We start from the raw sequence: 22801 nt of genomic DNA, 5'->3' as shown, positions 1-22801 counted from the left end.
TCAATCAATCTCAGCAGTGCCTCCAGATATGTCGGGTATTAATTTCATCTAAGATATGAAATCATAAAAAAATTATGATTTAATATTTTTATGAAATATGGAAAATGAAAAATGAAAAATTTAATTGGCGGACATATAAACGCCAGTTCTTTTATTGATGAGATCTAAAGTTAATTTGTGCAGCTAATGAAACAGGGTGCAATTAATTATACAAAATATAATTTATTATAAATACAAGCAGAAAACATGGCATACAAATGAATACAAAGATAATATCAAAATTGACCATAAGATGGTGCTCCACCGTTTACAGGCTGACTTAAATACAATATAATACTACTTCCTTTTATCAAATTATTACCGATTAATATACTGGTAATCAAAATATTATAATACAACAACAACAACAACAACAAAAAAAACAATAGAAATGAATCTGTGGAAAATCCCTTATGCTCAATCAGAGAATATGGCAGTAAGAGACACCTTATAAATACGCCCGTTGACCTAACTACGGATAATAAAATCCGATCAGAGATTTCACTCTGATAGCAATATTACAGAAATCCTAATGATGTGCACGTTCATTAAAATTTCCCATAAAATTATTGTTTTAACACTATAGACCCACTAATAATGGGGTCTCAACTATATGCCAATTGGAGCGATTTATAATTACTGCAAGTAAAATAGATCATACATTACCCCTGCTTTGGGATAAAGAGCTTTTAGAAGGGACCCAGCTTTCCAAGATTCAGATCTATCCCATCCTGTGGTATGTTCCTGATGTGTGAAGTGATGCTGATGAATCTGAAGAACTCCCCAGTGATGTTTGGCTCCAGTCCTCTTTGTCTCAAGTGATTTTTCAAGTGATCTTAGTTTTTTCTTGCATCTCCAAAAACTGCCTTAGATATCCTCATCCTTATCTATGCCCATCCCCTCTTGGATTAGGGATTTCCAATTAGATAAGGTGGGTGTTATGTATGGTAATCATGGAGATGATGTCATTTAATTGGCATTCCTTCTGCCCATCTACCACTTGATGGCACTGTTGTATCATATAGCAATTTTTAGAATTAACATATATATCCGGCTTTATTACACCTCTTAACCTTTGGTCTCTCCCAACTTAAATCAATTAGGAGGTACTCTTTCTGATACTTTAGGATCACTTTCCCAGACATCACGGATCCATTTTGACAGTCAACAGACCATCTTATTTATGGTCAGATAAGAGAACCATAAACTTCTAGCTTTTGCCCTGGTTTGTATACACCTAATTGTCACAGCTATTTGAATAATGATGTTTGAAATACCCTCAGCTCCTCTGAATAGATCCTTCTTTTAAGAACATACAACTTAGCTCTCTATATTCTCTCAGTGAGATACAATACAAAAAGATACATTATTAATCGGTTATAATACATTAATATTGCTTATTATATATGAATCATTAACAAGTTCAAACGCTAAATAAATGCACACAGGAATATATATATATATATACGAAAAGATACCCATTCCACACCAGATGTGTTTTATGGATGTCTCTTATTAGATCATGGCTTAGCTATATAACACCCATTGTTCCTCAGACTGATATGTTTAGAGAAACCAGTGTTTTTAAGCAATAACCTCTCATGACCCCGGTAGTTAAGACAGTTCATGTGAGACCCATTACAATCTCTAAGATACCACATCTGTTGGCAATAACTTTTAAAACAATATACATTGTGTGCAAGTGACAATCATGATCTTCTCTGGCTTATTCCAACAGAGAGTTTGGCCTCTTAAAGGTAATGTGAATCTCCATTTTGGTTCTAATATTGTCAGACCTTAATGCGCAGATATAAATATGCCCGACAATGTAGTATTCTGTTCACATTTGGGTTTTGGCTGACAGTTTATAATGGAAGCCATCATACTCTGCCAGATCCATCATACAATAGACATCACCAGTGCCAGAAGGACGTCATGTACTTTAAGGGAAAAATGGAGTTGCATGTAGGGTTGTTACCCATCAAATATAGCAGATCTCCTACAGAGGCTCAAAGCAGATGTGAACAGGGCCTAAAATATTTAAACACTGTTCTGTATGTCTACTGTGACAGTTTAGAAGTGTCAGCCATTGTACGATTTCAATGTAGGATAAAAGATGGATTCCGCCTTCCTGTATTAAACTGTAAAACACAATGTGAAGAATGACGGAGGCTGGATGCTGCAGAGCGCACAATAAGAATATTATTTTGCAGCCATTGGGGAAGATTTATCAAAACTGGTGTAAAGGAAAACCGGTGTAGTTGCCCCTAGCAACCAGATTCCACCTTTCATTTTTCAAAGCTCCTTTGGAAAATGAATGGTGGAATCTGATTGGTTGCTATGGGCAACTAAGCCAGTTTTCCTTAACACCAATTTTGATAAATCTCCCCCATTATGTCTAACACTCCATTTTGACTGGTACTGTCATGTCTTCCCGTTGCAGGCTCTGGCACTTACATTCACAGACTTCATAACAGAACCCTTAAAACATGTGGGGAAAGCAGTCGGAGAGTTCTTAAAAGGCTTGCTGTCAGAGATTCCAGTTTTCTATCAACTGCTAGTACTTATTCTCATAGCAGTTATCATCATTGTGAGTGCAACTTGTTTTCCTTTATCTTGTCCTTTTAATATAGATCTTTTGACTAAAATGAAGCCAGAAAACGATGTCCCAAACGTATTATTTTTTTGCTAGCCTAAACCATCATTAGATTAAATGGGTTGAATGAAGAAGCTGCCCTCTGGAGTATATTTACATGCAGCAGAATTTTCTGCGAGTGAAAATCTGTTCCATTTATCTGAATTGGGTTATTTCTGCACTATGCACACTGGTGTCTGTCCGTCCCAGTCAGATGAATGGGAGAGAAAAAGATTTCTGTGGAAATCGAAGCATGTTTAGTCCATGTACACATGTAGAGGACTGCTGGTTTATTTGAGAAAAAATACATTAAAATGTTTTCAAGAAGTCTTGAGTGGACAGCAACTTTCATTTTTCACATGAAGCCCTTTAAGCTCCACTCAAAAAAAAGGCCCTTTAAAAAGGACCTGTCCGCTCTCCTGACATGATTGTTTTAATAGCTATGTGCATTCCCCGTGTAATAACAATTCTGGAGCATCTATTAGTATTATTTCTACTAGAAGTTATGAATGGATTGCTAGCCGTCTGCAGTAAGGGTACAGAGGAGTGGTAACCAGTTGGGGGTGTGTACCTGCACAGTCTGACTATATCCAATTTGTGCTGCCATTTTCAGACTGTACAGAGACACCCCCCCTCTGTACCCTTACTGCAGACTGCTAGCAATTCATTCATAACTTCTAGTACAAATAATACAGGAACAGCACAGCATAGAGCCATAAGAATAGATGCTCCAGAATTGTTATTACATGGGGAATGCTGGAAGCTATTAAAACAGGCATGTCAGGAGAGGGGACAGCTCCGCTTTAATAGCTAAAACAATGGTGTCCATTGATTGAAAACATTCTTGTAGCTACACTGAAGACATATTAAAGGGGTATTCCCATCTTCAGTTTTCATACTTGCCATCGTCCAGCGCGACGTTCACTTCCTGGATTCAGCTGTGCTTGATTGACGTCTTCTCCCGACCAGGCCGCACTTGCACTGAAGACTGAAGTTTTTCTTCCGACCGGGCAATGTCATGAACACGCCGCCGCGCATGCGCCATGGTGACTTATTCTTGGCCTGTATAGCACAGAGCTGGCGTGCGCGGCTCTGTACTATACTGGCCAGGAAGAAGTCATTATGGCAGTGTGCGCGTTCAGGACATTGCGCGGCCGGGAGAAAATCTTCAGTCTTCTGTGCAAGCGCGGCCCAGCGGGATTCGACCAGAGAGGTGGCGTAACCAGGGGAGACGAAAGACAACAATCGGGTAAGAGGGGACTTATTTTCTCAAAAAGGGTGGGAATTGGGTAATAAAATGTATTTAAAATAAAATCACTGTCAAATCATTAAGAGATTTAACAGTGATCATTGTGATGGGAATACCCCTTTAAGGCCCCATTCACACGACTGTATTTTTGGTCTGCATCTGATCCGCGTTCTTTGCGGATTAAATGCAGACCCATTCATTTTAGTAGGGCCACAAAAAATGCAGATAGCTCACCGTCTGCTGTATGCATCCTTATATCCATTCCTCCAGTCTGCAAAAAGGATAGAACGTGTCCTATTCTTGTCCGTTTTGCAAACAAGAATAGGCATCGTTACAATGGATCTGCAAAGAAACCGGATGTCACACAGATGTCATCTGTATTGTTTGCAGATCCTTATTTTGGTGACCACAAAATACATGTAGTCAAAGGGCCCAATTACACGACCATACATTTCTGTCTGCAATTGCGCAACAGATGTGGACCCATTCATTTCAATGGGGCCGCAAAAGATGTGGACAGCACACCAGCATCCATACTACTGTTCCGCGGCCCCGCAACAAAAATAAAAATCGAACATGTCCTAAATTGCAGACAAGAATAGGCATTTCTATCAGGAGAAGGATGCTCATGGTCGATATCCGTACGGATCCGCAATATATGGACCGCAAAAACGGATGCGGTGGCATGAATGAACCCTAACTTGTAGCCATAAGGATGATGTGACTATTTGTAACAGTAACACGGTGTAATTGTGACAGTGCCGCTAATCCCCTCCTGCGTAGCCTGAATAGGGTTTTTACATTTCTACTACTAAGTCTAATTTCACACTCCCGTTTTGGCTTTCCGTTTCTGAGATCCGTTCAGGGCTCTCGCAAGCGGTCCAAAACGGATCAGTTTGCATGCTAATGCATTCTGAACAGAAAAGGATCCGATCGGAATGCATCAGTTCAGTCTCCATTCCACTTTGGAATTGGTGTCCATCTGATGAAACTGAGCCAAACGGATCCGTCCTGGCACACAATGTAAGTCAATGGAAACTGATCCGTTTTCTCTGACACAATCTGGCATAATAGAAAACGGATCCGTCCTCCATTGACTTGCAATGGTGTTCAAGACAAGATCCGTCTTGGCTATGTTGAAGATAATACAAACGGATCCGTTCTGAATGGATGCAAAGGGTTGTATTATCTGAACGGATCCGTCCATGAGTGTGAAAGTAGCCTTAGGTTTAAGTACTCATTTTTCATTAGGTTTTAGTTGGAGCTATTTTTTTATTTTTTGCAGGCTTTTTGTTATGGGGCAGCCAAATCAATTGGTGAGATTCTTGTGCACAGGAACCATGGAGATACACAGCGGGAGAGACTGCCACCTGCAGAGCCACAGAGACCACGCTATGGAAATGTTATTGAAGGATGGCATCAGCAGCCCTACAATATAGAACCACAATATGAGCCACTTGACAGATATCCCCGACATCAGAGGCCAGAGAGCCTGCAAGCAATGGACAGAAATAATCCGCATTTTCCAGGTGTAAGTTTTCATAATTATTTCTTAACTTTTACCATTTTTTAGATTAGTAACCCAGAATCTCCTACATTTTGTGAGACAGTATTAATTGTCCTCCATGAGTATGCACATGAGGTTATAGTATTTTTCATGAGTTAAAGAGTTAAAGTTCAGAGGGTTGTTGGTGAGATTGGTGCCATATTTTCTTAAAGGAGCATGCCTCCTAAATTTTAATTTGGTTTGTTTTGAACACTTGGCTGTTGGCAGCTGTAAGGAAAGAGAACGCATATATAAAGAGGCGCTCGTTGTGCCACACATAAATGTTCAGTAGACAAGTATTAAAAGCTACTCATGCCTTTTGAAAGTCATCCAAAAATGGGAACCAGGACTGGCCTATAGGGATATTAGTTTATTAGGCACTCAACCAGTTTCAGGGAGGCTATCTCCACTTCATTAGGAGTAAAATCAAATATAACATGCAAAACAAAATGGGATACAGCATTATCATCCTAATTGACATGTATTTCCGGGTGTCTGGAACTCCTGCTTGGCGAGTGGGACTTGCACAGAAAGCATAATTTCCAGAATCTATGCTTGATATATGTATAGTATTCCACCATAGAACGCACAAGCTTGGGAAATAGACTTGGTGTGGAAAACGAGATTTCCAGTACGTACACTGGGTATGCATGCCGCGTTCTGCCATGGAGCAGTACAAGCTCAAGCCGATACATGAAGATTATATATAAGCACTTAAAATGGCCCTCTAAACAAGTCTAAAAGTAGCCCCATGTTGTAGGAGGGTCCAAACTGAAAGAAGGTGGGGCCATACAGGTAGGTAGGGACAACAGAAGTAGACAACGCCAGCAATACTCTAATGTAGCACACAATACTGCCCCAGCAGATCCAAATATCACGGTGCAGCACAAAATACTGCTGCCATCGCTGCAGTATTCGACTGTATCATCGTCCTGAGGGCTTTAAGGCAGGAGGGCATCAGATTGTTGTATACGTATGCCGGCAGCATAAGGAGGGCTTGGGCGCTCCCCAAGGTATTGGCCCACAGGGAAATTTCCTTGTAGGGTCTATGCCTAGTCCACCCCAGGACATGTCACATTTGGTATCTAAACTTGTCATGTGTGATGTGCCAATCAAGAAGCGCCCCAGAACTGGAATGTATAAACTCCAAATAAAGCTGAATCAGAAAATGCATTATAATGTGGAACGCGTCCAAACGGCGGGAGGCTAAATCGCGCATGGCAAGCAATCTTTTATTTACAATGATACAATGCCGGGCGGAAACTTTTTCCACCCTGCAGTGTGTTCGGTGACGTCACTAGCTCTGATGGGCGGGCTTTAGCGCTGCCCTAGCCGTTTTACTGTCAGCCCCATGGAGAGCCCCGCTACGCCACCGGATCTCTAAAAAATCACCTCTGAACCCGGACAACCCTTTTAATAATTTGTTGCACGTTCAGATGCAAAAATGTGGTTAGTCCAAAAATGTAAGTTTATACATTAATGGGGTCATTTACACTAATCAATGCAGTGTTTCTCTGTAAGCTTCTTTATCTAGACCTATCACAAGAACAATACAGCTGTCATTCTAAAGCTGTTATCCCAATTCTACTCCTACTATTATCTAGGGTTGCATCGGGTATTGAAGTATAAATACCCAATCTATACTTTCAGACCCGGATTGATACGATACCGGGTCATACTATTTACTGATACTAGGCTGCGCAGCCTAGTATCTGTTAGAGAACATGACATGTTCCGCTCTCAGCGTGCGCCATGTTCTCTTCACTAGCACAATGGAGAAGGACGGAGTACCTCCCTCCCCACAGTGACGCAGCTGCCGCTGCCACCAATCGAGTGATAGCAGGGAGGAGGAGGGGAGGAGCTTTGACCACTGCGCCACTGTCACGTTAGTGTGTGGGAGGAAAAGACCACACCGAACATAGGAGGGAAAGGGGTGAGGGAATAAGGCCTGGAAATAGGGAAAGGAGATGAACACCTCCTAGTAAAACCCTAATCAAAGTCCTGACTAAGGGCACTTTCACACTTGCGGCAGGACGGATCCGGCAGGCTGTTCACCCTGTCGGATCCGTCCTTCCGCTGTTTTGCCGTGCCGCCAGACCGCCGCTCCGTCCCCATTGACTATAACTGGGACGGGGGCGGCGCTCCGGCGCAGCACGCAGTGCACGGCGAAAGGCAGCCGGACTAAAAGTCCTGCATGTCCGACTTTTTAGTCCGGCGGCCTCTGACTGCGAACTGCCGTACTGCGCCGGAGCGCTGCCCTGTCCCCATTATAGTCAATGGGGACGGAGCAGCGGCGGCACGGCGAAACAGCGGAAGGACGGATCCGACAGGGTGACCAGCCTGCCGGATCCGTCCTGCCGCAAGTGTGAAAGTACCCTAACTACCAATATGAACAGACCCCAGAGGTAGGTGCACAGGAATACCTAATGTCCTAACTCACCCTGTAGGACCCTGGTACTAATGTTAGGAAAAACACACATATTACGTATCGCTGCGTCCGTAACGACCGGCTCTATAAATATATCACATGATCCACCCCATGTGATGAACTCCATAAAAAATAAAAATCGTGCAAAAAGCCATTTTTGTCACCTTACATCACAATAAGTGCAACATCAAGCGATCAAAAAGGCATTTGTTGAACAAAATGGGACCCTCATCCCGCAAAAAATGAGACCCTACATAAGAAAATCGCTCAAAAAAGAAAAAAAAAAAAACTGTAGCTCTCAGAACATGGAGAAACTAAAACATCATTTATTTTCTTTCAAATATGCTATTGTGTTAAAGTGAAAAAAATAAATAACAGTATACATATTAGGTATCCCTGCGTCCATAATAACCAGATCTATAAAAATATTACATGACCTAACCCCTCAGGTGAACACCGTAAAAAAAAATAAACTATCAAAAAAAGCTATTTTCTTGCTCATATCATTGGGGGACACAGGACCATGGGTATAGCTTGCTGCTGCCACTAGGAGGCGACACTAGGCTGAAAGCTGTTTGCTCCTCCCCTGCAGGCTATACCCCCTCCAGCCTGGAGAGAGCATATCAGTTTTTAGCTTAGTGTCGTAGGAGGCAGACCTCCCTGCTTTGCAGGGTGGCATTATAATTTTTATTTTTTATTTTTCATTTTTTTCACAGAATCCCGGATGGGGGTCCAGGGTTGCTTGCGTCCCTGCATCCCCGGGAGGCTGGCCGGTGTACCTTGTTCACCGCCTTGCCACCCCAAGAAGGAAAAGCGGACCAGGGCAGCCTCGCTCCCCTGCTTCCCCCCCAGCTACAGGGCCACCCTCTCTTCAGCCCTCTTCTGCCCGGACCCCTGTCGCCTGGTGCCAGCGGTCGTAGGGTGGCCCTGCTGGTGACGCATCTGAGGGTGAAAACCACAGATGAAGATAGGTAAGTGACTCCCCCTCTCAGTGGGACGACATGCTCAGCAGCCACCTTCCCCCAGGCTCCCCCTCTCAGTGGGACAACATACCCAGGCCCATCCGATAAGCCGGACACCGCACAGCACCAGTTGCCCCCCCCCCCGTTGTGCGCGTCCGCCGGCACCTTGTCTTCCAACGCGGATGCACCAGTAGCGGGGCGCCGGGATCCTAGTTACTGCCGCAGTGCCGGTGGGGGGGACTCTCTCTCCCCCTCTCTCTCTCTCTCTCTCTCTCTCTCTCTCTCTCTCTCTCTCTCTCTCTCTCTCTCTCTCTCTCTCTCTCTCTCTCCCTCTCCCCTGCGGGCAGACATATTAGTCGGGAGCATTAGTCTGCTGCTCCCGGGCTGTAAGGGGGCATGGCTTATTCTCCCGCCCTGCTGAAACTTCCTCTTCCTCCCGGCGCAGCGTGGTGGACACAGGACCGTGGCTCTCACTCCGTTCTGGTAGGAAATAGATACCCCATCCAGCAGGAGATCTGACCATGTCTGACCCGGCCACTGACCCCCCCCCCCCCCTCAGACAACCTGTAGGACCACTTACTATGCCTGTTCCGTGTGTTCAGCTAAATTTCCTCGGGGCCAGTCACTATCACTGTGCTCGGCTTGTCAGAAGCCTGCGCAGAGCAATCCCCCTAGAACACTGCAACCCACAGAAGCCTTAGATCGTCCTGTTCAGGGGGAACCAGACTGGGCAAGGTCTCTGTCACGGGCAGTGGAGGACCTCTCTAAGATCTCCCATTCTACCCTTTCATTGCTGGGTCGTTTAGTGGAGAAATCGCCAACGGTGCAATCCGCGCAACCGCATTGCACGCAAACCAGAGGCAGACCTCCTAGTAAGCGCCCCAGAGCAGGCACCCGTTCCTCCTCTGACGCTTTAGCATCCCCCCTGCTCCTGGATCCCAGTCACAGGCGTCCTCCCTGTTAGGCGACGCACTGTCAGAGGGTGAGCTTGGGGTTTCGGATGCGGATATGGACCTGGAGCACTCTTCTCAGATTGCTTCCATGGTGGATAGCCTGATTTCGGCGATAAGGGACAACTTCCGGGTTCAGGAGGACCTTCCCTCCACTAGCCAACAAGGGGTGTCGTTTCTGCGTGCGAAACAGGCCCCCAAGGCGTTCCCGTTACACAAAGATTTTTCTATTGTGGTTAACAAGGCTTGGGACCAGCCGGGTTTGCGTTTTGTTATCCCAAAACGCCTAGACCTACTCTACCCCTTTCCACGCGAGGCCGTGGAACAATGGTCCTCCCCGCCGAGTTGTCTGCGCTCCAAATTTCCCATGCGGGGAAATATCTCTGCGAAGCGGCACTGGATGCTGAGTCGATGGTTGCCCGTGCCTCAGCTCTCGCCACTTCGGTCCGCCGGGAGTTATGGCTCAAGGCCTGGAAGGCTGATTCTTCCTCTAAACGCTCTCTCTTAAAGCTTCCGTTTTCTGGGGCTCGGCTTTTTGGGCCAAAACTGGATGTAATAATCTCAGAAGCTACGGGTGGGAAAAGCACCCATCTGCCCCAACCCAAAGCGAAGCGGCCTTTTCAGTCCAGGTCTGCGTCTTCACGCTTCCAGTCCTTTCGCCGTTTCTCGGGCACCCGTTCAGTTCCCACCTCCACGGCGGGACCGCCCAACCAGGATCGGCGGAAAGGCCCGTCCTTTAAGCCCCAGCAGGCCTGGCGTCCGCGTGCCCACCAAGTAAGCAGCCTTCCGCATGAAGGTTTGGCCCCACCCTCTCAGGTGGGGGGGCGTCTTCTCCTGTTCCAGGACATTTGGCACGCCCACATTCCGGACGCATGGGCGCTCGAGGTAGTTTCCTCGGGCTACAAGATAGAATTCAGGTCCCTTCCCCCCCCCAACCGTTTCTTCCTTTCCCAGCCTCCCAGGGATCCCGTCCGGGCCGCGGCTTTCTTGAACGCCATCCAGTCCCTACTCCTGCGGGGGGTGATTTATCCGGTGCCACCGGAGGAGCGTTTTACAGGTTTTTATTCCAACCTGTTTGTGGTCCCCAAGAAGGAGGGCGATGTGAGACCAGTGCTGGACCTCAAACTTTTGAACCGTTATCTGCGGGTTCAGTGGTTCAGAATGGAATCTCTTCGTTCCGTTGTGGCCTCACTGGTGCAGGGGGAGCACATGGCGTCATTGGACGTGCAAGATGCATATCTCCACATACCTATCGCTACCACACACCAACGTTTCCTCCAGTTTTGCCATCCAGTCGGATCACTTCCAGTTCATCGCTCTGCCGTTCGACCTGGCGACGGCCCCGCGGGTGTTCACGAAGGTGCTGGCACCCCTTCTGGGGATTCTGCGGTCCAGAGGCATTACCCTTCTCCCATACCTGGACGACATCTTAGTCAAAGCCCCGTCAGCGTCGCAATGCGCAGACAGTCTTCGGATTACGATGAGCACGCTCACTCGCTTCGGGTGAATTCTCAACCGACGGAAATCATGCCTGTCTCCTACCACTCGGATCAGGTTCCTGGGTATGACTCTGGATTCCGAGGCTGCCGTGGTGCGTCTGCCTCTGGACAAGAGATCGGGCATTCAGAATGCAGTGGATCTGCTCATCCGGTGTCGCAAGGTATCTATTCGCAACTGCATGCGAGTTCTGGGGCTGATGGTAGCCTCATTCGAGGCGGTACCGTTCACCCAGTTCCACACCAGGGAGTTTCAGCGGCTCATCCTGTCCTCCTGCGACAAGTCCCGGGATTCACTGGACCTCAGGATCTCGCTGTTTCAGCCCGTTCGCGAGGCTCTTGGCTGGTGGATGGTTCCGGACCACCTGTCGTCGGGGAAGTCGTTCCTGCCGGTGTCATGGACGGTGATTACGACCGACGCCAGCCTCCGTGGTTGGGGAGGGGTCTTCGGTACCCGGACTGCCCAAGGAGTCTGGTCTCTGTCGGAGTCCAAACTACCCATCAATATCCTGGAGCTCCGGGCCATCTACCTCTCCCTCTGCCATTGGACCAACGACTTGCGGGGCCGTCCGGTCAGGATACAGTCGGACAACGCCACAGCGGTTGCCTACATCAATCACCAGGGGGGGACGCGCAGCGGAACGGTGATGGGCGAGGCCGCGAGGATTCTGCAGTGGGCGAAAGCCCATGTCCCAGTGATCTCGGCGATCTTCATCCCGGGCGTGGACAATTGGACGGCGGATTTCCTCAACCGAACGACAGTGGACTCGGGGGAATGGGCTCTCCACCCGGAGGTGTTCGAGGACCTTTGTCTCCGGTGGGGTCGCCCGGAAGTGGATCTAATGGCATCTCGATTGAACCACAAACTCCCGTGCTTCCTGTCTCGCGCAAGGGACCCGATGGCCTACGACGTAGACGCTCTCGTGGCACCGTGGGACAACTTTAGTTTTCTGTACGTGTTCCCGCCGCTGCCGCTCCTACCGCGGATTCTTCGCAGAATCAGGATGGAGGGTGTTCAAACGCTCCTGATTGCCCCAGACTGGCCACGCCGACCTTGGTACTCGGAGCTCGTTCTTCTCCTGGAGGACGCGCCGTGGCCTCTTCCACTCAGGCCCGACCTGCTCTCACAGGGCCCAGTCTTCCACCAGGGTTTACATACGCTGCGTTTGACGGCGTGGCTATTGAAACCTTCCTGCTGAAGAAAAGGGGTTTCTGGGATGAAATTTTCTCCGCGAAAATCTACTATCGAACGTGGAAGTCGTTCCTAAAATTCTGTGAGTTTTCCCTCCCTACGGTGTTGGCCTTTCTTCAGGCGGGTTTGGAGCTGGGTCTGGCCCTTAGTTCGTTGAAAGGACAGGTTTCGGCCCTTTCCATATTTTTCCAGCGTACGCTGGCGGCACTGGGCCCGGTCAAGACCTTCATGCAGGGTGTTGCGCACACCGCAGTCCCATATCGGCCACCGTTGCATTCCTGGGACCTGAATTTGGTGCTGGTGGCACTTCAGGCCGAGCCGTTTGAACCCCTGCGAGAAGTCTCCCTCCGCATGTTGTCATGGAAGGTCGCATTCCTAGTTGCCGTTACTTCCATACGTCGGGTGTCAGAACTGGCGGCGCTGTCGTGCAAGGAGCCCTTCTTGGTGTTCCATCAGGATAAGGTGGTGCTCCGGACGGTGCCGTCGTTTCTGCCTAAGGTGGTGTCGGCGTTCCATGTCAATGAGGACATTGTCCTGCCATCGCTTTGCCCTAAACCTTCCCATCCTAGGGAAATGGCGCTTCACCGTTTGGATGTGGTGCGGACCTTATGGATCTACCTGGCCGTGGTGGCCTCCTTTAGGCGAGCGAACTCCCTGTTCGTGATTCCGGAGGGTCCTCGTAAAGGTTTGGCGGCATCTAAGGTGGTGATTGCTCGGTGGATTAGATTGGCCATTAACGAGGCCTACCGCTCCAAGGGCAGGGTTCCTCCACCTGGTATCACGGCTCACTCTACCAGGGCGGTCGGGGCTTCTTGGGCGCACTTTCACCACGCTTCGGCGTCTCAACTGTGTAAGGCAGCAACTTGGTCTTTGTTGCACACCTTCACCAAGTTTTACAAAGTGCATTCGTTCGCATCGGCGGATGCTGCTCTTGGCCGTAGGATCTTACAGGCCGCAGTGTAGTGTCTCACCTGTGAGACGTGGAGTGCAGTGGTTTTCCCGCCCCGGGGACTGCTTTAGGACGTCCCATGGTCCTGTGTCCCCCAATGATATGAGCGAGAAAACGAGATTTTTGTGAACTCACCTTGTAAAATCTCTTTCTCGCTTTGTTCATTGGGGGACACAGCACCCACCCATTGTTGTTGGTTTCTACTGAGACCAGTGGTCCAAGTTGCCGGTTGGGACTGGTGTCCGGTTCGGTTGTTTTGTTGGACTGTGGTCTTTCCTAGTTTTGTTTTGTTTCGGTATGTTTTCTCCTACTGCTGAAGCACAAACTGATATGCTCTCTCCAGGCTGGAGGGGGTATAGCCTGCAGGGGAGGAGCAAACGGCTTTCAGCCTAGTGGCAGCAGCAAGCTATACCCATGGTCCTGTGTCCCCCAATGAACAAAGCGAGAAAGAGATTTTACAAGGTGAGTTCACAAAAATCTCGTTTTTGTCATCTTACAGCACAAAAAGTGCAACACCAAGCGATCAAAAAGGCGTATGTCGAACAAAATGGTACCAATAAAACAGTCACCTCATCCCGCAAAAAATGAGACCCTACCTGAGACAATTAGTAAAAAAAAATTGAAAAAAATATGACTCTGACAATGGCGACACTAAAATATGATATATATTTTTTTTGCTTCAAAACTGCTATTGTGCTAAAGTGAAAAAAATATAAAAAATTATTCGGTATTGCCGCGTCCGTAACAACCTGCTGTATAAAAATATCACATGATCTAACCCCTCAGGTGAACACTGTAAAAAAATAAATAACAATCAAACCATCCCCACAAAAAATGAGACCCTACCTAAGACAATCGGTCAAAAAATTAAAAAGCTATGGCTCTCAGAAAATGGAGACACTAAAACATAATTTTTGGGTTTCACAAATGCTATTATTGTGTAAAACTTAAATAAATTAGAAAAAGTATACATTTTAAGTATTGCCACTTCCATAATGATCTGCTCTATAATATCACATGACCTAACGCCTCAGGTGAACGCTGCAAAAATAAATAAATAAAACGGTGCCAAAATTAAAGGGATTCTGTCATCAAGATTTTCAATAGGGAGCTGTTTATATCATCCTCTCAGTCTCCATTATCTAATTAAAAATATACTAGTTTTACCCCCACCTGTCCTTTCATTTTGGATAAAAATCGGTTTTATTAATATGCTAATTTCCTTACTAACATGCCCAAGGGGCTGTCCCTCCGGCCGTTTGTGCCCAGCCGCGCCCCTTATCTCGTAGCCCAGCGCGGCCCCACTGCAAATTATGCACTCTTCTCATCGCCGATGGTGCGCCATAATCAAGCGCATGCGCCCTAAATCCACTGGTCAGCGTCCGTGGGCGAAGTGCGCAGACAGCTGGTGCATGCGCGCTTCGTTCGCTGATGCTGCTGCCAGGATTTAGGGCGCATGCGCGAGATTACGGCGCACAATCGGCGATGAGAGGAGTGCATAATTAGCAGTGGGGCGGCGATGAGCTACGAGATAAGGGGTGCGGCTGGGCACAAATGGCCGGAGGGACAGCCCCTTGGGCACACTAGTAAGGTAATTAGCATATTTATAAAGCTGATGAAAGGACAGGTGGGGGTAAAACTAGTATATTTTTTATTAGATAATGGAGGCCGAGAGAATGATATGAACAGCTCCATATCGAAAATCTTGATGACAGAATCCCTTTAACTTTTTTTTTTTGTCACCTTGCCCCATAAAGTGTAATAGTGAATGATCAAAAAAATCATATGTACTCAAAAATGGTACCAATAAAACTGGCAACTTATCCCTTAGTTTCCAAAATGGGGTCACTTTTTGGGAGTTTCTACTGTAAGGGCGCATCAGGGGGCTTCAAACGGGACATGGCATCTAAATACGAGTCCAGCAAAATCTGCCTTCCAAAAACCATATGGCATTCCTTTTCTGCTGCACCCTGCCGTGTGCCCTTACATCAGTTTACGACCACATGTGGGGTGTTTCTGTAAACCACAGAATTAGAGTAATAAATATAGAGTTTTGTTTGGCTGTTAACCCTTGATGTGTTAAAGAAAAAATTGATTAAAATGGAAAATCTGCTAAAAAAAAGTGAAATTTTGAAATTTCATGTTCATTTTCCTTTAATTCTTTTGGAACACCTAAAGGGTTAACAAAGTTTGTAAAATCTATTTTGAGTAACTTGAGGGGGTGTAGTTTCTACAATGGGGTCATTTTTGGGGGCTTTCTACTATTTAAGCCCAACAATGTGACTTCAGACCTGAAATGGTCCTTTTAAAAAGTCGGTTTTGGAAATTTTCTTAAAAATTTCAAGATTTGCTTCTAAACTTCTAAGGCTACTTTCACACTAGCGTTCGGGTGTCCACTTGTGAGTTCCGTTTGAAGGGGCTCACAAGCGGCCCCGAACGCATCCGTCCAGCCCTAATGCATTCTGAGTGGACGCGGATCCGCTCAGAATGCATCAGTCTGGCAGCGTTCAGCCTCCGCTCCGCTCAGCAGGCGAACACCTGAACGCTGCCTGGCCGTGTGGAGGCGTGCGGATCCGTCCAGACTTACAATGTAAGTCAATGGGGACGTATCAGTTTGAAGATGACACACTATGGCTCAATCTTCAAACGGATCCGTCCCCCATTGACTTTCAATGTAAAAGTCTGGACGGATCCGTTCAGGCTACTCTCACACGGAGCCACCGTCTGCATTATATGAGCGGATCCGCTCTGAACGCTAGTGTGAAAGTAGCCTAAGCCTTCTAATGTCCTAAAAAAAATGAAGTTACATTTACAAAATAATGCTAACATAAAGTAGAGATATGGGGAATGTTAAGTAATAAATATTTTATGAGGTATCACTTTGTTTTTAAAGCAGAGAAATTGAAGTTTTGAAAATTGCGCATTTTTCAAAATTTTGGGTAAATTTGGGATTTTTTTATAAATAAAGGAAAAATATATTGACTCAAATTTATGACTATTATGAAGTACAATATGTCACGAGAAATCAGTCTCTGAATGGCTTGGATAAGTTAAGTGTTCCAAAGTTATTACCACATAAAGTGACATGTCAGATTTGCAAAAAATGACCTGGGCAGAAGGGCGAAAACTGGCCCTGGGTAGAAGGGGCTAAAAGGAACCTGTCATCAACTTTATGCTGACCTCACTGAGGACAGCTGACAGAAATGCTGATTTCAGCGGTATGTCACTCATAAGCTAATAGTAATTGATTGCCAAGAACCAGCTTTATAATTATTACAGCCTACAGTGCTTCCCATAATTATTCATACCCCAGGCAAATTTTGACTTGGTTACTTTTATCAATCCAGCAAGTAATTTGTTGACGGGAAATGACATAGGTGTCTCCCAAAAGATAATAAGACGATGTACAAGAGGCATTATTGTGGAAAAAATACATTTCTCTGCTTTTTTTTTTACATTTGAGCAAAAAGTGTCCAGTCCAAAATTATTCATACCCTTCTCAATAATCAATAGAAAAGCCTTTATTGGCTATTGCAGCAATCAAACGTTTCCTATAATTGCAGACCAGCTTTTTGCATGTCTCCACAGGTATTTTTGCCTATTCATCTTTAGCAATGAGCTCCAAATCTTTCAGGTTGGAGGGTCTTCTTGCCATCACCCTGATCTTTAGCTCCCTCCACAGATTCTCAATTGGATTCAAGTCTGCACTCTGGCTGGGTCACTCCAAAACGTTAATGTTGTTGTCTGCTAACCATTTCTTCACCACTTTTGATGTGTGTTTTGGGTCATTGTCATGCTGAAATGTCCACTGGTGCCCAAGGCCAAGTTTCTCTGCAGACTGCCTGATGTTGTCAGTGAGAATCCTCATGTGTTGCTCTTTTTTCATGGTGCATTTTACTGTGATTAGGTTCCCTGGTCCATTGGTTGAAAAAAACACCCCCAAAGCATTAGGTTCCCACCACCATGTTTGACAGTGGGGATGGTGTTCTTTGGGTTGAAGGCTTCTCCTTTTTTACGCCAAATGAAGGAAACTTCATTGTGACCAAACAATTCAATTTGTGTTTCATCTGACCATAACACAGAAGACCATAAGTCTTCTTCTTTGTCCAGATGAGCTTTTGCAAAGGCCAAGCAAGCTATTGTGTGCCTTATCCGGAGAAGTGGCGTCCTCCTTGGTCTGCATCCGTGGAACCCAGCAGTGTGCAGTGTCCGTTGGATTGTCTGCCTTGAGACATTGCCACCAGCAGAGCCCAGATTCACCAGGATGGCCTTGGTGGTGATCCTTGGATTCTTTTTCACCTTTCTAACTATCCTCCTGGCCAGCACAGGTGTCACTTTTGGCTTCTGACCAAGTCCTCTGAGATTTTCAACAGTGCGGAACATCTTGTAATTTTTGCTCAAATGTAAATAAAAGCTGAGAAATGTTTTTTTTCCACAATAATGCCTCTTGTACTTCGTCTTATTATCTTTTGGGAGACAGCTATGTCATTTCCCGTCAAAAAATTACTTGCTGGTTGAATAAAAGTAACTTTAAAGGGAATCTGTCACCTTTTAGCATTTTAAGCTGTCACCATCGCCATGTTCACTAAAGTACCTTATTTCCTGCAGTCTTCTTCTTACTTTATTTCGTTTTGTCCTTTTGATAAAAAAAGCCCTTTTTATGATAAGCTAATGAAGCTCCAAGGTGCCCAGAGGGGCGTTTTTTTTTCCTCTCTGGTGCCCAGTGACGCCCCCCTGCAGTGCCCAGCCCGCCTTAATTTGAATCCTAAGAACGCCTCCTGATCCTGAAATAACCTCCCACAGCCCTGGCAAACGGTTCCGCCCCGTGCCCACGTCATCATCTACCTTCTAGAAATGCCCCGTCCTTTTTCCTGTCGGCAGCCAGAAAACTCGCGCAGGTGCAGTACCGCCTGCAGCCTGCGCGATCATCAAGCTCCTGAGGGCAACAGCCTCTAAAGTCTCACTGGGCATGCGCCGAGCCCAGTGATGTAATCTGAGCGCTGATGCCCTGAGGAGGTTGATGATGGCGCAGGCCGCATGCGGTACTACGCCTGCGCGAGATTTGACCGCTGACGGGAAAAAGGACGGGGCATTTCTAGAAGGTAGACGATGACGTGGGGAGGGGGCGGAACCGTTTGCCGGGGCTGTGGGAGGTTATTTCAGGATCAGGAGGCGTTCTTGGGCTTCAAATTAAGGCGGGCTGGGCACTGCAGGGGGGCGTCACTGGGCACCAGAGAGGAAAAAAACGCCCCTCTGGGCACCTTGGAGCTTCATTAGCATATCATAAAAAGGGCTTTTTTTATCAAAAGAACAAAACGAAATAAAGTAAGAAGACGACTGCAGGAAATAAGGAACTTTAGTGAACATGGCGATGGTGACAGCTTAAAATGGTAAAAGCAGGTGATAGATTCCCTTTTAAGTCAAAATTTGCCAGGGGTAAGCTGGACGACTCCAAAGGTTCAACATATCTCTTCAACAAAGATTTGTGAAACACATTATGAATTTTCAGAGCCTGAGGAAGTTCAAGATGAAAAGCTACAGAATTAATAATGGCAGTGTTCTTATGTAGACCAATAAACCTTGGACCCAACTTCCAAGAAGGAACCTTCAACCTAATATTTCTTGTGGACAGCCACACAAAATCACCCACACTCAGGTCTGGACCATTCATACGTTTCCTGTCAGCCACACGTTTATACTTGTTGCCCATATTCATCAAGTTATTTTGAATTTTCCGTCATATAGAAGACAATGATGACAAAAAACGTTCCTCCTCAGGGATACCGGAAGTATCCGAACCAGAGAATGTGCCAAATTGCGGGTGAAACCCATATGCCCCCAAAAAATGGCGACTTGCCAGTGGACTTCTGTCTACGATTCGTTTATGGCAAACCCTGCCAAAGACAAAAACGAGGATCATTCCTCCTGGTTCTCAGAGACAAAACCTCTTAAGTAAGTCTCCAGAATCTGATTAGTGCGCTCCGTCTGTCCGTCCCAGTCAGATAAATGGGAGAGTAAAAGATTTCTGTGGAAATAAAAGCATGTTTGGTCCATGTAGAGGACTGCTGGTTTATGTGAGAAAAATTGTAGCCGAATGCACTGTGTAAATACGTAAAAAAAAATTCAAAAAGTCTTGAGTGGACAACAACGTTCATTTTTCACATGAGGCACCTCAAGCTCCACTCAAAAAAAGGCCCTTTAAAGAGGACCTGTCCGCTCTCCTGACATGATTGTTTTAATAGCGATGTGCATTCCCCATGTAATAACAATTCTGGAGCATCTATTCTTATGGCTGTATGCTGTGCTGTTCCTTTATTATTTCTACTAGTGTTATGGAATTATGGAATCGATGGGATGACAGAATGTATTCTTGATTTACATGTCTCTCTCTCTCCCTCTTGTCTCTCCCTGTCTTTCCTCCTCCTTCTCCCCTATATTGCAATTACCAAATAATCACATGCTTACTTTTTTTTATACAAGTACATTACGTACATGAGGTACATGAGTATAAAGCTTGTATGCAATAGGATAACATATAATCTGCACACTTTTATATCCATATATAGCGAATTGCAGAACTAAGTACGTGTACTTGAGATACTGGACATTAACATTAAGGCCTCTTTCAGACGGGCATTGCGGGAAAATGTGCGGGTGCGTTGCGGGAACACCCGCGATTTTTCCGCGCGATTTTTCTTCGCATGAGAAAAATTGCGCGTGTTTGGTACCCGAACTTCTTCACAGAAGTTCAGGCTTGGGATCGATGTTCTGTATATTGTATTATTTTCCCTTATAACATGGTTATAAGGGAAAATAATAGCATTCTGAATACAGAATGCATAGTAAAATAGCGCTGGAGGGGTTAAAAATAAAAAAATTATAATTTAACTCACCTTAGTCCACTTGCTCGCAAAGCCAGCATCTCCTTCTGTCTTCATCTTAGCTTTGTGTAGCAACAGGACCTGTGGTGACGTCACTCCGGTCATCACATGATCCATCACCATGGTAAAAGATCATGTCATGGATCATGTGATGACTGTGATGTCACCAAAGGTCCTTGTTGCTACACAGAGCTAAGATCAAGACAGAAGGAGATGCCGGGCTGCGCGAGCAAGTGGATTAAGGTGAGTTTTAAAAAAATTAACCCCTCCAGCACTATTGTACTATGCATTCTGTATTCAGAATGCTATTATTTTCCCTTATAACCATGTTATAAGGGAAAATATTAATGATCGGGTCTCCATCCCGATCGTCTCCTAGCAACCATGCGTGAAAATCGCACCACATCCACACTTGCTTGCGGATGCTTGCGATTTTCACGCAACCCCATTCACTTCTATGGGGCCTGCATTGCGTGAAAAACGCACAAAGAGGAGCATGCTGCGATTTTCACGCAACGCACAAGTGATGTGTGAAAATCACCGCTCATGTGAACAGCCCCATAGAAATAAATGGGTCGGTATTCAGTGCGGGTGCAATGCGTTCAACTCGCACATCGCATCCGCGCGGAATACTCGCCCGTGTGAAAGGGGCCTTAGCCGATCATAAATACACTTATTAGCTTATTAGATAACGCCCTGATAAGGGAATATAAAAAATTTAACTTCTCAAATAAAAGAGTATTTTCTCATAACGTCTTATGATGAGTCAGTTCCTCTCTCTCCGTGCACGGATTTGCAATATTGCCTAAAAATAGAATAATTGGAAACAGCTGTCACAAAGTAACTGACATTTGGGTCAGAACAAAAATAGAACCAGGACACTAGAAGTTATGAATTGCTAGCAGTCTGCAGTAAGGGTACAGAGGAGTGGTAACCAGTTGGTGGGGGGAGGGGGTCCCTGCAGAGACTGACTCTATCCAAACAGTGCAGGGACCCCAACTTCTTACCACCCCTCTATACCCTTACTGCAGACTGCTAGCAATTCATTCATAACTTCTAGTAGAAATAATAAAGGAACGGCACAGCATAGAGCCATAAGAATATATGCTCCAGAATTGTTATTACATGGGGAATGCAGGAAGCTATTAAAACAGGCATGTCAGGAGAGGGGACAGCTCCGCTTTAATAGCTAAAACAATGGTGTCCATTGATTGAAAACATTCTTGTAGCTACACTGAAGACATATTAAGGCCCCATTCACACGACTATATATTTAGCCCACCGTCTGCTGTATGCATTCATATATCCATTCCTCCAGTCTGTAAAAAGGATAGACAGTGTTCTATTCTTGTCCATTTTGCAGACAAGATTAGGCATTGTTACAATGGATCTGCAAAGAAAACAGATGCAACGCAGATTTCACACGTCATCTGTATTGTTTGCGGATCCTCATTTTGCGTATCACAAAATACATGTAGTCGATGTACTCTAAGGGCCCAATCACACGACCATATATTTCTGTCCGTAATTGCGCAGCAGATGTGGACCCATTCATTTCAATGGGGGCCGCAAAAGATGTGGACAGCACACCAGCATCTGTACTGCCGTTCCCGCAAAAAAAAAAAGTAACATGTCCTAATTGAAGACAAGAATAGACATTTCTATCAGAAGAAGGATGCTCCGATCCGCAAAATGCAGAACGCAAATGGCCGGTATCTGTGTGGATCCGTAATTTACGGACCGCAAAAACGGATACTGTGGTGTGAATGAGCCCTAACTTGTAGCCATAAGGATAATGTGACTATTTGTAACAGTAACACAGTGTAATTGTGACAGTGCCGCTATTCCCCTCCTGCATAGCCTGGATAGGGTTTTTACATTTCTACTGCTTATGTCTAACTGCTCATTTTTCATTAGGTTTTAGTTGGAGCTATTTTTTTATTTTTGCAGGCTTTATGTTATGGGGCAGCCAAATCAATTGGTGAGATTCTTGTGCACAGGAACCATGGAGATACACAGCGGGAGAGACTGCCACCTGCAGAGCCACAGAGACCACGCTATGGAAATGTTATTGAAGGATGGCATCAGCAGCCCTACAATATAGGACCTCAATATGAGCCACTTGACAGATATCCCCGACATCAGAGGCCAGAGAGCCTGCAAGCAATGGACAGAAATAATCTGCATTTTCCAGGTGTAAGTTTTCATAATTATTTCTTAACTTTTACAATTTTTTAGAATAATGACCTAGAATCTCATACATTTTGTGAGACCGTATTAAAAAATTGTCCGCCATGGGTATGCACATGAGGCTATAGTATTTTTCAGGAGTTAAAGTTCAAACGGGTTGTTGGTGAGATTGGTGCCATATTTTCTTAAAGGAGCATGCCTCTTAAATTTTAATTTGGTTTGTTTTGAACACTTGGCTGTTGGCAAGTGTAAGGAAAGAGAACGCATATATACAGAGGCGCTCG

At 45.6% G+C, this 22801-nt stretch overlaps 1 protein-coding gene across 4 annotated transcripts in view; it reads left to right on the top strand.

Annotated features, from left to right (window-relative positions):
- CLCC1 (chloride channel CLIC like 1) overlaps nucleotides 1-22801 on the top strand; it is a 145992-nt gene that overhangs the window by 77652 nt on the left and 45539 nt on the right. For all 4 annotated transcript variants that reach the window (XM_044301875.1, XM_044301874.1, XM_044301873.1 and 1 more), the window contains 3 exons: nucleotides 2483-2629; nucleotides 5209-5454; nucleotides 22278-22523. In XM_044301875.1, coding sequence (XP_044157810.1) covers nucleotides 2483-2629; nucleotides 5209-5454; nucleotides 22278-22523 — 639 coding nt within the window. The remainder of the gene's footprint in view (nucleotides 1-2482; nucleotides 2630-5208; nucleotides 5455-22277; nucleotides 22524-22801) is intronic.

Source organism: Bufo gargarizans, chromosome 7, assembly GCF_014858855.1.
Source record: "Bufo gargarizans isolate SCDJY-AF-19 chromosome 7, ASM1485885v1, whole genome shotgun sequence".
Lineage (NCBI taxonomy): Eukaryota > Metazoa > Chordata > Amphibia > Anura > Bufonidae > Bufo > Bufo gargarizans.
This window is presented reverse-complemented; position numbering and strand designations above follow the sequence as displayed.